Below are 17,158 nucleotides of genomic sequence, written 5' to 3'. Positions count from 1 at the left end.
TGCCCCCGAGGCTGGTTCCCCAGCTCTGCGGGAGAGTCAATGAGCTGGCCACCATCTCTGATAAGTTTCATTTCTTTGAAAAATCAAAATCACTGCCGGTGGCTTGCCCTGGAGAGCCTCACCGACACACCCCCCTCGGGTCTCCAGCTCTCTGAGAGCTCGCCTGACCCATTTCTAACAGCGTGAGGGCGGGATGCCAGCATGTCAGGGTGTAGGTACCTGGGGCTTGGTGTGAGTTCACGTTCGCACTTACCTGTTAGGTGGTGAAAAGGCGAGCTTGCCAGCTGATGTCTCTACTGTGAGTGTGTTATTTTTTTTTTTCTTTTAAATTTTTTCCTCTCAAACTTTATTGATATAACAATCCAATCCTTTACATAACTGTAATTTGGGGAGTACAACAGCCCCTCTCATGTGTGCACACACCTCCCGCACCCGCTGCCACCTGTCACCTTCCCTCTTCCTGCAGCCCCTCTGGTAACAGTATGTTCTTCAGCCTAAGAATTACTCTTGATGTTGGCTCTCTGTTTTCTTTGATTCTTTGTATTCCTCAAATGAGTGAAGCCATCGGGGAACTGTCTTTCATTTTCTGACTTAACTTCATCTCATTTAGTCCCCAAAGGTGCAACTTCATGTCTTTGTAGTAGCAGAGGAGCGGTCCCTAGAGGCCTGTCGACGGGCATCTAGTGGGGCACGTGACCTGACCGTGGGAAGAACCCCGCGACCCCGACCTGGGGGGTCCTGAAAGCCACGCTTCTCCAGCACTGCCTCCCCCCTGCTGCCCGGCCGCGTTCCGCGGGCGCCCTGAAGGCGGTGCTGTCGCCCTGCGCTTGCAGAGCTGCGTGGACTGGAGGGAGGGACCCGGCTCTGCTCTCCTGTCTCCTTGCTTGTCCACCTCCTGCTTTTCTCCTCTAGCAAAACCAGCCCCCTTGGCCTCTGGACACGGCACTGTTGGAAACACAGGGGTGGAGGAGACAGTTCCAGCCCTTTGTTTTTTGTTGTTATTTTTTTTCCCTCCAGAAGGTGCCTGGGGAAAAGCCAGTCCTGGTTTTCTTGCCTAAGTCTCTGGGTTTAGGAAGGAGTGTGTGTGCCAGCCCTTGTGTGGTGGTCCTGTCTGCAGACTTCTTCCTTTCACCTTAACTCTGCAGGGGAGAACCGTAAGCACCCAGTGTTGGAAGTGCAAGGGAGTAAGTTTCCATCATCTGGCCCCTAAATCAAAGCTAGGCCTCTGCCCAGGCCAGCAGCTCCCTGTGAGCACCCTCGAGGCATTTGGCACATGTCTGTGATTCCCACAGTGACCTTGTGGCAAGGGGTGTGTGTGTGCACAGAATTTGATAAAGTCAGCTCGGCGGGGTCAGGTCACGGAGCGCCTGAGGTCACAGAGTCGACGGCCAACCCTGTCTTCAGATCTGAGCCAGCCTTGCTGGAAAGTCCTCAAAAGGTCTTTCTACTCTGCTGCATTATTAGCTTCAAAGAAAATTTCAGAACCTCAGGAGCCTGAGGGGCCAAACAATGTTGAGCAGCATTCAGATGACCATCACAGCTCCCCGCTTTGCTGTGGGGCGGGGGCCCTGCAATTGTGCAGGTAGCCTGGGGACCCAGCTGCTCTGCAGTGATTTGGGGGCAGATGGCACAGGGGTGTCTGGTAACCAAAATCTGTGCGCCTGAGGACTTGTTTTCAAAGTGAGACGAGTTCTGACACTCTTCCTTCATCTGCACTCTTATCTGCTTCCCAACATTGAGGGGGCAGATTTCTTCTTACTTTTTAATAGAAATCTAGAAAGCAGCCAGCACCATGCCTAAAATAGAAGAGTTTTTAACAGATTTTTACAGATACCACATGTTCTTCTTTCGTGCAATGTGTGGTCTGGCATCTGGGAAGGGGACCCCCACCATAGCTCCCAGACCAAGTGGGTCAATAAACATCTGCAAGATGAGTGACAGGTGTCAATCATCTGTGTCCTGTAACCGCAAAGTGCCTGCTCCAAGGACGTGTTGGAAAAGGCAAGTGGGGTCTGGGACCATCAAGCGCCAAGGACTCGAACTTCTAGAAGCTGCGAGGCAGTTCTCACCCGATGCCCCTGCTTCGGAGCCCTGGTTCAGTAAGCGCCGAAGGTGGCTCTTTTTCCGTGTAAGGGGCTACGTTTTTGACGTGAAGTGGAGCCTGCTACACCCTACACCTGGGCCCTGAGGACGCTGTGGGCGGCGGGGTTCCCACCTCGAGTTCGGGTGGAATGGGGACCGGCACATCAGAGAAGGGGTAATAAATAGAAGAGGCAAAAGTGCTTTGGAAAATTAAAACAAGGCTTTTAACTTTGGGTAAGCTAGGAGAAGCGAGAGGGAGAAAGCAGGAAGGGAGGAAGGACTCTGCCAACCAGTGACCAGAGAGGGGAAAACAGGGAAAGGTGGGCAGGTAAAGGGCAGAGGACATCAGTGGCAGGAATGGCGGGGCCAGCCAGAAGGTTTAGCTCCTCACTGCTGCCTGGGGGGACTCTGACATTTGGCGTTTGCTCTTTTTTTTTTTATTATTAAAGATGTATTTATTTATGCAGATGAGAGCTGGGGTACAAGCCAGATGTGTGGTGGGGGGGATGACAGGATTCACCAGAGACAGAGTGGGGAACAGAACAGGTAGATGGACCGAAGTACACTGCTGAGGGGAGCAGGCGAGTCAGGAGAGGTCTGCTGCGCCATGTGGGTGGCACCCTGGCTGGCCAGGAATCGAACTCGTGCAGCAGAGGCTGCGGATTGCTTCACAGGTTGCATCTTAATCCTTGTGCCACCAGGGAGGCTGTGGCATTTGCTCTTGACTGAGCTGCTGGTGGGATACGGAGCGTCTCATGCTGTCGTCGTCCATCTTGTCTCCGTGGCAGTGTTGCCCAGCCTGTGTCTACCTGAGCTGAGGTGGAGTGGAGGGAGTGATTATTTGACTTGACAGTTTGCAGACACCTGGGACTCTGCCTGCAGCCCATAGCCAGGCAGGCATCGCACCTGAGGCAGGGGGTTCGGACATTCTCAACACCTTGTCTAGAAAAGGCGAGAACGGAGCTCACACTCCACAGGTGGGTCCTGACTAGCCTGGCCGGGGTCCTGTTGACTCTGTGCTGGCTGCTGTGGAGAACACAGCATTTGGCTAAAAGTCAGGGGCTGTCGTGAGCTCAGGCCTCTTCTCAAGTCTCCTACGTTGTCCTCGTAGCCGGTCGCCTTTCTCACCTGCATGGAGGAGACAGAGGTGACCAGGTGTGTGTGTGTGTGTGTGTGTGTGTGTGTGTGTGTGTGCTCGTCTTAAGTCTACTCCGCTGACCTCCTGGAGCGCACACTCCCACCTTCTTGCCTGCCCTCCTCTCAGAGTGAGCCGTGTTCCTGCTCCCGCCGCCGAACCCTCCCCACCTCACAAAGACCTGGCTTCCTTCCTCCACCACCTGATTTCCCCCCTCTAAGTCCAAGGGGCTTCTCCAACGTAACACATCCTGGGTTACCATCCACGCCGATCCATTTATGAGTCCTACACTCTTCCTCCAAAATAGGGGTTCACGAACTTCTGCTATAAAGAGCCAGAGAGCCGAGGGGCATCTCGGGCCTGCGGTCTCTGTCACTGTTACCCGGCGGGGCCGCGGAGGCACAGAAGTGGCGAAGCCCGTGTGTGCACGAGCAGGCGAGGCCGCGCTCCGGGAGGACTCTCCGTGCAAACAGGCAGAGGCTGGTGTGGGTTCACCGGCTGTGTTTGGCTGACTCAGTCCAGGGATAGCCGGTCCTTTTCTGTCCCCACCGTCACCCTGGGCCAGGCCACCGACTTCTCATCTGAGCCACTGCAGTGACCTTAGAATTCCCTGTTTCGTCTCTCATCCTCTTCAGTCACTCCCCTCCCCACCAGAGCAAGCGGAGTCTTCTAGAAGCTCATAAACCAAGTCTCGTGCTTAAAGCCCGCGGCGAGGACTCCCATGCCTTTGAGGCCTCGGCAAATTCCTATCAGAGACTCCCAGTCCCCGGGAGACCTGACCCCACCCCATCCGCTCTTCTCTCTCTGCTTCTCTGCCTCCCGGGGCTTCTTCCTGTTTCAGAAACAAGGCGTGCTCCTGCCTTCCTAAGGCCCCCTCCTACTTCTTTAGCCAGGTCTCCCCATGGTGGCCTCCTCTGGGGCCACCCCCATCTAAAGTAGGAAACACACTTGCCAAGAGCTCACTGCAGTCAGTCGCTGCTCTCACCTTGGAATATGAACGACCTTATTCAGTTTCCACCCAAAAAACCCCTCTGAGCTGGATCCTGTTCTTATCTCCACTTTATTGAGGAAATTGGGGCTTAAGCACATTGTATAATTTGCCTCCGATCATTGAGGAAATAGTAGAGCTGAGGTACGAGCTGGGCTGCTGGCTCTGGGGCCTGTGGCCTTAACCATCTCTTTACTGTCCACGTAGCTTCATCATGGTGCCTGTCACTGTACTGGGGTTACAGGTGCAGTTCTTGGGGCATGTGCATGGTGAGCGTCTGTTCTACCACAAGGAGCAGAGACCTGGTCTGCCTTTGCTCTCACTGAATGCTCAGCTTCTAGAACAGTGGCTGGTACACAGGAGATACTCATTATTTGCTGAATGCATGACTCTTGGTCCAGGTGTTATAGAGCAGCCCCGATATTAAACGGGTTCCTGGCTGTGGGTCCTCACCCGCGCGCTTTAAAGAGACTTATGAATACTCTACTACAGACACATGCAAAAGGGTTAATAAAAGGTTTATTTACAAGAGAAAAAGAAAATAAGGAAAAGGTACAACTCAGGGAGAAAATAGGGAAATAAAGTCTTTAATGCGTCCTACCCGATCCGACGACCTGGAAACCCAAAGTCACTCTCAGAGCTGACCGGACGCTGCAAGCTGGCCGAGAGCCCAAAATGGAGAGCGAGAGAGAGCCCCCCAAAGCCCACGTGTCTGCCTTTTGTATCCACCTGGCTGCTTAACCCCACCCTCAGGTCCCAGCCACCTTCCCTTGGGTGGGGATGGGATTTGGAGTTCCCAGTGTCTTTGGCTTTGACCTGGGGTGGGGGTGGAGTCCACAAAGCCTATATGGAATTTGCTTTGGGACCGCCTTTTCCCCCTAACACAGGGATAGCCTGTCCTTTTCTGTCCCCACTCACACCCTGGTCCAGGCCACCGACTTCTCATCTGAACCACTGCGGTGACCTTCAGCTTCCCCATTTCGGCTGTCATCCTCTTAAGTCACTCCCCACTCCACCAAATAATTGACCTTGGTGAAGAGTAATTTATTGGTCTGCCCCCAAATTGGTAAATATTCAAATTACACCCCACCATAGGATTCCTAAAAAAGAAAAAAAAAAGGATCAAATTCCTTTACTCTAATTTCAGAAATGTTGAATTAATTCATATTCTGAGCCCTCTCTGCTCCCACAAATGATGTGAATTCTTTGGATTTCCAGATGTTATGATGGAGTTAAAAAAGACTCCTGTCCATTTCAACCTTCTTATTCCCTTACCTGGCTGCTCCTGGGCTGTGTGAGAGTGTGGTCACATGTGGGTATGCTCCTGGACGGCGTGTGGGGTCAGCGTGAGTTCCAGGGGACCTGGTCAAGGCCGTCTGGCTGAGGGTCTCTCAGTGAAGTCAGAAATTTATTCGATATGCTGTTTTCTCCATACCTAGCTGAGTACCTGTCTTCCCAGCACCCCTAGCTGCTGTCTGAGAATAATGAGCTAGAATGAAACAGGTTTGACGGGATATTTTCCTCTTGGATGCAGCTTAGCTGGAACCACAGTGTGGGAGGAAGCAGCTTTCAAGTCTCTTGCCTTGGGGTGAGCCCTGGGCAGGATTGCACCCCCTCCTTGGGGTTCACAGAACCTAAAACTCTAAGTATCTGCTAACGACAACTTAGAACATTGAGAGTTCAAGGACACAGACCTGGGAAATCAGATCTCAGGAAACAGCAGGATTTGGGAGGAGGTGTGGTTAAGTGGGGGGATGCCCCCGGAGCCCAGCTTCTCCAGGGCTGTGAGCTTTGCTCCCTGGGGGGAGCTGAATCAAACGACTGGTATGAAGTGTTCAGAGCAGGCTTGGCCCAGGATGAGCTCTCCAAACATTGGCCAGTTTTCTTTTCTGATTTTAGCCGTCTTATTTATAGTAAGGTTCTGTTCTGAGCAGCTGGACATTTTTGTTATGTTTTGATTCCAAGTGAAAGGAAGATGAGAAGATGATAAAATGTTGCTTTCTTTGACCTGACTTTAAAACTCTCAATATTTTCTACAAACTTTCTGTTACCAGCAAGGGCTGGCATGTCTTCGTGACTTTCTTGGAGTGTCCCTTGGGTCATCTGCTTTCTGACAATTTAGCCATTTGAAGTTGGTTACAACGTCCACAAGGCATTGGCCAGGACGGTTCAAAATCAACCTGTGGACAGGATGGGACACACCAGTGGTTGTCTATTTTTAAGAACTTTTTTCTTTTGCTACCAGACAAATGATGCTAAGACCTCGATATCTAGAAAACATTTTGTGGGTGTTTTGTATGGCTTAGAGTTTTAAAAAAGTTGTCGTATGCCAAAGCCTTTGAGGCCAGTGTTTTAAGGAAACTGGAGTGTGGATTATGTCACTTGGGACTGACTCTGTTCTATTTTCCTGAACACATGGGCTCCTTTCTAGAAGTTGACGGAACAGAGTGAGTTCACACTGCTGGCCTAAAGATTAAACTTCACCCTGAGGTTCTTTCCATCGAAAATGTGATTTCAGGGCCTCCCCGGTGGTGCAGTGGGTTGAGCGCCATGCTGTGAAGCTGTCCACAGCCTCTGCAGTGCGGGTTCGATTCCCAGCCAGCCAGGGAGATACCCACATGGCGCGGCAGACCTCTCCTGTGTTGCCTGCTGCTCCCCTCAGCAGTGTCTTTGGTCCGTCTGCCTGTTCTGCCCCCCGCTCTGTCTCTGGTGAATTCTCTCACCCCCCCAACCCTCCGTGCTTCTGGCCTGTACCCCAGTTCTTGTATAAATAAATACATCTTTTTTAAAAAAGTGATTTCATGGGTAGGTAACTTCTAGGACAGCTCACTTACCAAAAAAAAAAAAAAGTTGCTGAAAAGAAATCTTTGTTTCTTGCTTTCTAGTATGTGCGGCCAATATGACAGCCAAGATAGAGGTAGTTTCAGGGAACAGAGAAAGAGAAACCGTGACCAAGGTGGTTGTAGTTTATTTACAAGCAAAAGAAGCTTTAGGTATTTCATCTAAATACGAGGCCTGCAGGAATGACGCGTGACCACTCAATGCCACAGGATAATGAAAATATCTAGCGGACGCGCACACTGATTCTTGCCATATTAAAACCATCACACACATCACGTCATTCACACAGGTTTTATAGTCAGGGCTGCTAAAGGCCTTTTCAGATGTCCCAGGCGTCCAGGAAGTCTTCAAAGGCAGATGGGAAGGACACAAAAGCTCCCCTTTCATTATCTCTGCCACCTTTGGGGGGGTCCCCAGCAATGTCAGCAGCTCTGTTAGAAAGAGACAAGGGGTGACCGGTGTGTGGGAGTGTGTCCATGAAGCGTTTCCAGTCTACTTGGATATGACTGATGGACTCTTCGTAAAATCTGCTGTTGTTTATTGGTGAGTGGCAGCCGGGGAGGGACAGATGGATTAACTGAGTCAGGAGCCAGTATACTCTAGGCATAACGCACAGCGAACTATCTTCAGAAGCATCCAGAAGCCAGTGTTGTCTGCTCTGCACCCTGACTTCCCACTGAGCTGGTCCCCAGGCGGCGGGCAGCATGGATGGTGACTTCCCCTGGGGAAAGGCTCTCGAGGCTTCTGGGTGCTGTCACTCTCGCTGACAACCAGGTCTGGTGAGCCTGGGGCTGCTGCGGGCCCTGGTGGGGCCCTCTGGGTGGAAAACGGCCACCAGCTGGTGGTTCTAGTCGGAACCTTTTCCTCCCATTCAGCTGTGTATGAAACTGCTTCTGTCTGAGGCCATGAAATGACCCAAAGGTGGGAGATCTCGCTGGAGAATGAGGGTGCGGCCTGGCTCGGGGTCAGCACCCCGGGATGAAATGCCTTTGCTTCACAATCCGTTCTCAGCCTCATTTTATGAAATCGAAGTGTCCCTTTGTTCTGTTTAAACGTGGCATTGTGGAATTCTCAAGAAATGGGACATTTTGTTTTTCAAAATTTAAATATAAATATGAGAGGGCTTGAGCAGTAGAGGGGTGAGTTAGAGGAAACCAACTTTAATGTATTAAATTTCAAGGATGTGTCTCTTCCTGCTCACGGGCCGCCATGTCTTGCTCCATCAGGCCAGAGGGACCTCCCCCCAACCCCGCGCTGGCACCCCCAGAGGTTAAACCCACCTCTGGAGATGGTGTTATGGATGAAGCACCTGCCCTGCCGTGCCTTGTCTGGGATGACTCCGCACTTGATTACATCAGGATGCACCTTAGCAGTGCTGGAGGCAGGAAGGAAGCCCTGGAAACCCCAAACCCTCTGACACCCACACCAGAACCGTGTTACTGAAGCCAGGCGGGTCTGGCATCTGCTCAGGGGGATGATGATGGTCCTTTGAAGGTCAAAGAGGGAGGGGTCACCTTTTTTGGCTGCAGAGAGCCCCCTGGCCCAGGCCACCCTGGCATGGCCAAGGTTGCAATTCCGCCACCTCCAGTCGGCAAGCCCTGGGAACTGGAGAAAGGGCAAGGTGGGTGGGAGAAGATGCAGGGGGAGGGAGGACACAGCTGGGGTCTGCACCCCCCGGAACAAGCCCACGATGCATATACATGCCCGCCCACCTGGGAGTTTGGAAGGGGTATTCGAAGGCCATTTCAATCTGCATTTAAGTTGAGCCCAAAGGGACTCTTCATTCCACCCAGCGTTGGCGCCAGAAGTGTCTGGACGCAGGTTGGCAGCCCAGCTGGGCCTGAGCTAACTTTAATTAATCTTGAGGATGTACCAGCATATGAGACCTGTGCTCCCCACAGAAGCCCGGGCAGCGCGGCCCTCCCACCACATCCTGCAGGTACTTAAGAAGCACAGGCTGACCTGCTGTCGGTACCCCAACTATCCCAAGTCTGGCCGTGACTGGAGGAGGTGGACAAGAGCAGGGCTGCTTTATGTTGAAGAGGTGCTTTTGTGGAGCTGTCCTCGTGGAGAAAAAGAACCGCAATTCAAAAAAAAAATTTTTTTTTGATGACCAAGTAGCTCAGCCTCCCAAAAAGTGTTCAACCTCAGATTTGTATTAAGGAGCATGGGGCGGGGTCGGGGGAGAAACATCTATTAAAACTCTGTCTTTGATGAGAATCATTTGGAAAGTAGTTTCAGTGATTTTGTTTAAAGAAAATATATTGTGTCTCTTATGCAAAAATGTTGCTGTTTGTAGAATGCACTGGAAGGTGGTTGGCTGGAGGACAGGCTTGTGATAGGCCACTCACACCCTTTAGCAGACTCCACTTTCTTTCTACTTGGGTGGCCTGTTATTGCAGGGACACATGACTGGGCTAGGCCTGCAGGGTCTGTGATCTGGCACAGAATCCTCTGGGTGAAAAAATTAACTCATGCACATCTCTTTCCCCTATGTGGAAAAAAAAATAGTATCCTAAAACTTCTAATAAGTTAGTCAAATCTGGTGTCTCCCTCTGTGGAAAAGCCTTGGAGAATCTTTGCATTGGAGGGTGTGTGTGTGTGTGTGTCTGTGTGTGTGTGTGTTTGCTCGTGTGTGCGCACACCAAAGTGCAGTAAAGATACAAGTTGAGACCTTGAGAGCCTCAGAAGACTGTCTGTTTCTCCCTGAAAAGTGTGATGCTGGTTAAATATGAAGAAAATTATTAAGCTTGGTACTGTTCTACCACAACCACTTGAGTTTCTTGTTCAAAAAATAATACTCACGAGGAAAAATATCAGTTCGCCCAGTAATGACCATATTTCCTGGCTGGGGCGGGGGGTGGGGGCACCCAGGAATGGAGGCCCCAGCAGTCTGCCAGGAGGGAAGCCCTGCCAGTGGGTGCCAGGTGACCCTAGAGCTCACATAGATCTTCCTCTTTCGAGACTGGCAGTTTTTGCTTGGGGACCCCTGTTCTGGCTTCTTGTCATTGGGAAAGACCTAGGTCAGCTGCATCTCCTCTGTGTCCGGGCCCAGCGCTCTCCGTTTGGATGGCCACAGTGCATCCCTCTTCCTCTCTCAGGATCTACAGCTCTAAAGCCGCAACCTCCAAGGAGGCGATCAGAGGCCCCTGTCACAGCATAGCAGGAATGGACCAGACAATCAAAGGGTCTTTAAAAAATACTCTTCTTCCAGGCTCTTCTAAAAGGGCAAGGCAGTTTAGCTCTTGTCAACCGGTTCCCTGTTGGGACAGGAAATGGACGAGCCGCCTCCTCCAAGCAGAGAGGTCTTTCTTGTCTGGTCCACCCCTTCAATGATGCCGGGAAAGAAGAGGTGAAAACGAAGCTCTCCCTTCCCCAGACACCTCCCCATCCACCCACCGGAGCCATCAGCCCTCTCAGGCTTAAAATCTTTGTACAGTGGGAGGCTACCAGAGGCCAGAGTTCAAGCCAGTGTTCAGTCTGGGTCGGCCCAACTCAGAAGACCTAGATCTGGAGACTGAGGGGCCAGTCGATTCTGATGGACATTCAGCTGGTGCCCATCTTGTGACATCACGCTCACCTTTGCCCTCAGAATCAGCGATGCTTTCTCTTCCTCTCTGTTCATCTCTGTTAGTATCAGGCTCTGGCCTTGCGCGTGTTTCAGGCACTTCCAACCTGACACATCTAGGTCATCAGCCAGGGCTGGGTACCTGCTGCGTTAAAGGCTGAGGTGGGGGGCCTTCCCTGGTGGTGCAGCAGTTGAGCGCTGGGCTGTGAAGCTGCCCGCAGCCTCTGCAGTGCCGGTTCGATCCCCGGCCACCAGCGAGGGTCCCACATGGTGCACAGACCTCTCCTGTCGCCCGCTGCTCCCCTCAGCAGTGTACTTAGTCTGTCTGCCTGTTCTGTTCCCCGCTCTGGCTCTGGTGAATCTTCTCACCCTCCTGTGCTTCTGACTGTACCCAGTGCTTGTATAAATAAATAAATAAATAAATCTTTTTTTTTTTTTTTAAAAAAAAAAGCTGAGGTGTGCAGTTCTTGAACGTGGCAGTGGGGGTGGGGGTGGGAGGTATGAAAACTTGTCCTTGAGATGTTATTCTCAAGCCTTAATGGCTGCCCGCTCAAGAAACAGAGCTACATAAGCTTTTCAGCTGTCAGTAGAAAAGCGTTCCTGGAAGAAAATTAAGAGAGGCTCTGCCTACGGGGGACTCTGTCTGCCTGTGCTCCCAGGGAGTCACAGCCAGAAGTGGAACAGCCACCAAGGTGAAGGTTTGCCTGGATAGAACAAACACTCAAGGAAATTCAGTGTTTCTGAAAGCGGTAAAAACATGGATGTGCCAAGTGACTGATGTAAGTCACTGCTGACGTAAGCCTGCTAGCAACGGCGTTTCTGATGACACCCATACCAGAAAAACCCTGGCTGGACCTTCCCAATCGCACGTGGACACTTTGATTTTTCTGCCCAAGTTCATTTCTGCCTCCCGTGAAAACTTTACAGTCTTGGCCAAACGGTCCTCTGTGGGGCAGCTCAGGGGCAGCCGCCTGCTTCCCACCCCACCCTTGCACTGTCCTGCACGGCAGCTGCAGCTGGAAACCCCAGCCACTGTCGCTGCGTCCCATCTGGGAGAGGCGGTGACGTCTGTGTAAGTAAAGAGACTTCAGGTCACTGCCAGCTCTGAAGTTCCCATCCGCCAGCCTGCATTTTCTCCGCGGCATGCCACTGATGACAGATAAGTAAGTCCAGGCAAACATAAGAAGAGGTGCAGTTATGAGATTCAGAGAAAGTTGTTACACAACTTCTCTTCTTCCCCTTCCTCTTCCATAAAAAACAAGCAGAGGAAGGAAACACGTGTGCTTCCACCACCCAGTGTTCTCCTGTGTCTTCTTAGGCCGTCCCAAGCTGTGGCATGAACCTCACCAAAGTCTCAACACCTCCCCCACCGCCAACCAGCCGTCTGGGTTTCTGAAACAGCTCCCGGCAGCAGCGTTCAGCAGGGACCACCGTCCTGTCCTATTATCTCTCGCCAAGTCCACTTCGGTGTAATCAGCTCTCCGCTGCCCAGCTCAGGGGAGGTCCGAGGTGGGTATCGGCTCTAACCGACCACCTCTCCTGAGACCAGGGCAACACATTCCTTTTTATTCTCCCCCAGCCTCCAGCAGATTTATCTTCATAACTCAATGCTGAGTTGAGACGAAGATTAAATTTTGGAATGAAAATTGTGTTAACAGTGAAATCAAAATGCTTCTTCGCTCTTTTGGATGAAAGGATACAGCCAGGGAGCGAATCATCCTGGAAGGAGGTGTTTCAGGAAGCGGAGAAAACCTCTCACATCTGGAAGATGATGTATGCGCGGGGAGAGTCGCAGCATCACCCGCAGAGACCCCGTCTTGCAGCCTTAGACTCCACGTCATCCTGCCGTGAAACATATACCTGGGTGTGCGTGTCCCCCCGAGACTTTGGGGAGCTGCTTCGGCCCTCCCCCCTTTGGAGGACTTTTCTCAGATCCCACAAGTGCCATAGAATTCATCTCTCTGTCTTGAAATTATTTCTAGAAATTCTAGAGCCCTTGGAATCACTTCCCTAAGTAAAAAAAAAAAAAAAAATCAGCACTTTTTCAAAGACCCAAGAGCATCTCATTTTATAATAATGGTAAAGTTGGGTTTAAAGCATTTCCTTCCAAATCTTGGCTTGTTTCTATGGAGGAGGGGGTGAGGGTAGAGCAGGAACAGGGAGAAGGGGTGTCATTACCCCCCAGCATTGCACCTCTAGGTCCTGAGCTGAACTTGGAAGTGACCTTTCCTTTAAAAACGCTGTGGGATTTTACTGCCTGCATTTTTGGGTAACAACTTTCTCTATAGTCTCATCTTTTAATTGTGCCTCTTTTTATTTTTGCGTGGATTTTTCTGTCATAAATCTTGTGGAACACATTTTCCCAAGCTGCAGTAAGTACTTTTGGAAACACTGTGGCATGAATTAAATGGGCAGCTAGAATAACAGCAGCACTTTAGCAGGGTAGCTGCCGGATGTCAAACCCCTCGTCTCGGGAGCAGGAAGAGAGGAAAGCTCGGCTCTAATGAGGCAGGATCTGTGCAGGAGGCACTAAGAGTGAGGCTTTCACATCAAACCCGGGGACGATGGCATCTTACAAACATCCGTGCGTATATTTCTCCCGACCCTGGAAATCGTGATCCCGGAGACGGGGATTTGTTATTTTTTATCGCCGTACATGACCCCATCTACAATTTCAGGGGCAGGAAAATGCCATTGAATGTGTGGTGTCCTGTCTGTGACAGTGCTGAGGGAACAGCCCAGAGCCTTGGCTTTTGAGGTGAGATGCTTAACGTGTGTGCAGTGGGCGAGGAAGGTGGCACGGGCACCCCTGCAAGGGACGGGCCCCCTCTGATGCACCCAAAACCCTCCATGCTTCATCTGTGGGCTGGTGCGTGGGCGATGCCAAGGAAGCGTCCTCAGAGCTCAGGACACATGGAGACTTACTCGGTGCCAGCCTAGCAGCTGCACCTCAGAAACCCCTTTGAGCAGTTGTTGAATCCCATTTCCATTTTCTTTCCTTAGAAAACCATGTCTGGCATTTAAAAAACCCACACAATTTCATGGTTTTTCCATAAAGGTGTAATTTTGCTTCATTCTTACCCATTTATTTTCACGGCAGGTAGAATAAAATGGTTTTCCCCACAAGAATTAGAGCCCACTTCTTGCCTTCCATTTGCCTTTCATTTCTACCCTCCCATCCCCTGCGGCTCCCTAGAAAAAGTGAGAAGGAAAAAAATGCAGTCTTAGAACAAAGCAGGTGTTTTCTTACTAAATATAAAGATTGATGACCACAGCCACATACGTCCTTTCGGGTAAATGAGTAATTGATTATATCTGAGAAGAGGAAACGCGTGACTTTATGCCCCGAGCCTTCAAATCTCTTCTGCTTCTCCCTTCTTACTGGGTCCTAACTTACCTGAAAGTGCTGAAGCAAATACCCCAGGGACAGAGGGTGACTTTGTAAAGGCTGGAAGTGTCTACCATGTAAGGAGCCCTCTATAAGGAAAAGAATACAAAAACATCTTATCTGTACAATTTTTGACAAAAGCATACGGCCACGTGGACATACTGACCCCTCGACAGAGACCCCCGAAGCTTTAGCTGTTTTGGCTTTGCGGTGAGTCATTTCCGTGGTTGCCACGCTGACCAGGCGTCCGCTTAGGTTGCACACACTTGGATTTCCTCCTGGAGCACGTGGACACAGGACACAGGTAGCGACCGCACAGGGTCTAGATAGGAATACACAACAGCAGCGCACGAACACAAGATCACTCACTGGGCTTTAAACAAACACACAGGTGGAGTTCTCGGTTTTTGTTGCATTGCAGTATTTCTACGGGATCATCCCGAGGCTGAGATCCTCTTCTCTAGACTCGGGTCTGTCTGCCTGCATTGAATATTCACTTCGAGGAGGGGGAGGTGATCCGTTTAATATAGTATGGTTCACTCAGGCAGACTCAGACACTGTTGGACTCATGCTGAGCGAGTCCCTAGTCTAGAAGCCAGGTGTGATGGGGAGGGGCGGGGATAGGCGTGGGGGAAGGGAACACATCCCCGGTTGGCAGAGGCTGGCGTTTTATTGATTTATTTTTTCAGGCAGCTCAGATGCTGGTCTGGAGGTCTCCATTGAGGAGGGTCCTCTGGGTCTCCGTGGTCTCGTTCAGCCGGGATTTGTCCTGCTTACTGTCACTCCGCTCCCCGTCATCTGTGCCGCTCACCTTGACCAAACACAGGACGTTCTGGAAGCTCTTCTTGAAGTTGTCGGACAAGAAGGCATACAGGATAGGGTTGGCACAGCTATTGGCGTAGCTGAGGACCACCACAAAGTCGAAAATGCCTTTCAGGGCTGGAGTGGGGCTGATGGCCACCGACACCGATGACACATTGAATATGTAGAAGGGGAGCCAGCAGAAGATGAAGACAGCCACCACGATGGACACCATCCGGGTGACCTTCTTCTCTGACTTTTTCCTCTTGGAGGAACCCACTCGGATTCCGGAGGACTTCACCTTGATGATAATGAACAGGTAACAGAGACAAATGATGGTGAGGGGTACCAGGAACCCCAAGATGAAGGTGTAGATAATGAAGCCTGTGTACCATGCCCCAGATTCACCCGGCCAGTTGATGGTGCAGCTGCTTCTCCCCCACTGGTTGCTCCGAAGCCCAGCGTAGATCATGATGGGCAAGATGACCAGCAGGGAGACCCCCCACACAGCCATGTTGACCATCTTGGCTGTCCGGGGCCGCCTCCACTTGGCTGACTTGATGGGGTGCACGACAGCCAGGTAGCGGTCAATGCTCATGACCGTCAAGCAGAAGATACTGGTGAACTGATTGATGCCATCCACAGTCATGACCACGCGGCAGATGGCCTTGCCAAAGGGCCAGTGGACCAGAGCCACCTGCATGGCCAGGAAGGGCAGACCCAGCATGAACAGCTCGTCGGCGATGGCCAGGTTGAGGATGTAAATGTTGGTCATGGTCTTCATCTTGGCGTAGCGGAGGATGACGTAAATGACAAGCGTGTTGCCACACAAGCCAATGATGCACACCACAAAATATATGAAGGTGAGGACCGCGTTGCTGGTCATGTCGTAGTACGGCTCTGTCTGGTTTGAGCCATTGGCTGCGGCCACAGAACCATTGAAGTCGAATGGACAGGAGAGCCACCCTTGGCTGCCATTGAGTGGCTCACACGCCATATCCATGGTTGTCTTACAGTCCGAGGCTAGTTCCGAGCAGCCCAGAGAGTTTGGTCTCACCTTAATGGGTCCCGGAAGCAAAGGATCCCCTGCAGCATCTACAAGGAAGAAGGGAAGATTGGCCATCAGTCAGAAGCCGCTTAAGTGCAACTTTCCACCTCCGGGAGCCTCTCGGACATACATAGCAATGAAAGTGTGACATCTTCCCATGACAATGTCACAGTTACCAGCACATTCTCATCACCGTGCAGACTTTGGGAGCTGGTTTTTTTTCCAACAGTGGGCATGGGGGAGGTTGGGCTGAGCTGTCATAGTTTATCTTGCCATCTTTGGTGACACCCAGGTGGGAGGTGGCTGTGGTTGCAACTGCAACTGTGTGTCAACTGCTTTGAACTGTAATAAGGCAGAGTTTGGAGAAGGCCAGCCCCTGGCCTCCTAGGGACCCGGCACTGGCATTTTTAGCCATCCCTGCAAGGAAATCTACTTGTGACTTCTTTGGAGTCTTTCTGTTTTGAATACCTCATTGTGGAGAAATCCCAGACTTTAGAGGTAAAACAAACCAGGATTCCATTTCTAGGTCCACGTGACCTTGTGTCTGGCACTTAACCACTCTGGCCCTCATTTGTTAAAAAATGGGGGTGTCATGAGGTTTAATGATGAAATGATGAAATGAGCTCAGTACTGGGCTGAGCTCACAACTGGAACTTGATCAGTGTTGCCTCACCCCTCAGGCACCTTTTTGCCTCTACCACCTCATCGTTGACGCCTGCCTAACTATCCTACAAGGAGAAATTATCCCCATGTTACAGATGAGAAAACTGAGGCTAACACAGTAACTTGCTCCCATTCCCTGTGCATAATTGGTGGAGCTGTGCTTTGAATGCAGGACCCCCCCGATCTGCACTTTTCTTTTTTTTTTTAAAGAATGACTTTTTTAAAAGATTTATTTATTTATGCACACAAGAACTGGGGTACAGGCCAAAAGCATGAGGATTCACAGAGTGGGGAACAGAACAGGCAGACTGACTGAAATATACTGCTGAGGGGAGCAGCAGGAGAGGTCTGCTGCGCCATGTGGGTAGCTCCCTGGCCCACTGGGGCCGGGGATCCAACTTGTGCTGCAGTGGCTGCAGAGAGCTTCACAGTGCTGTGCTTAACCCCTTGCGCCACCCGGAAGGCCCCCAGTCTGCACTTTTCAACTATTCACATGTTGCCCTGTGGACTGGAAAGTCAGTATCTGTGGCTGGGCTTTGCTTTGAAGCAGAGGACTCCTGTTTTATGTTCCCAGCATGGGAACTGTAACACTGTTGACTTGGCCTAGACTATCACACAGTAGCTCATTGCATAATTGAATGATG

General features: G+C 51.1%; 1 protein-coding gene across 1 annotated transcript; it reads right to left on the bottom strand.

Annotated features, from left to right (window-relative positions):
- Positions 1 to 14,696: 14,696 nt before the first annotated feature.
- On the bottom strand, positions 14,697 to 15,806 carry SSTR2 (somatostatin receptor 2; the record flags this gene model as incomplete). The annotated part of the gene is made up of 1 exon (XM_084236516.1): positions 14,697 to 15,806. One exon carries the CDS (start codon positions 15,804 to 15,806, stop codon positions 14,697 to 14,699), a length of 1,110 nt encoding a protein of 369 aa, XP_084092642.1.
- Positions 15,807 to 17,158: the final 1,352 nt, after the last annotated feature.

The sequence above is a fragment of the Talpa europaea genome (assembly GCF_964194135.1).
Source record: "Talpa europaea genome assembly, chromosome: 7".
In the NCBI taxonomy this organism is placed as follows: Eukaryota; Metazoa; Chordata; class Mammalia; order Eulipotyphla; family Talpidae; genus Talpa; species Talpa europaea.
The sequence above is the reverse complement of the archived record's forward strand: the minus strand, read 5'-3'. Positions and strand labels throughout refer to the sequence as shown.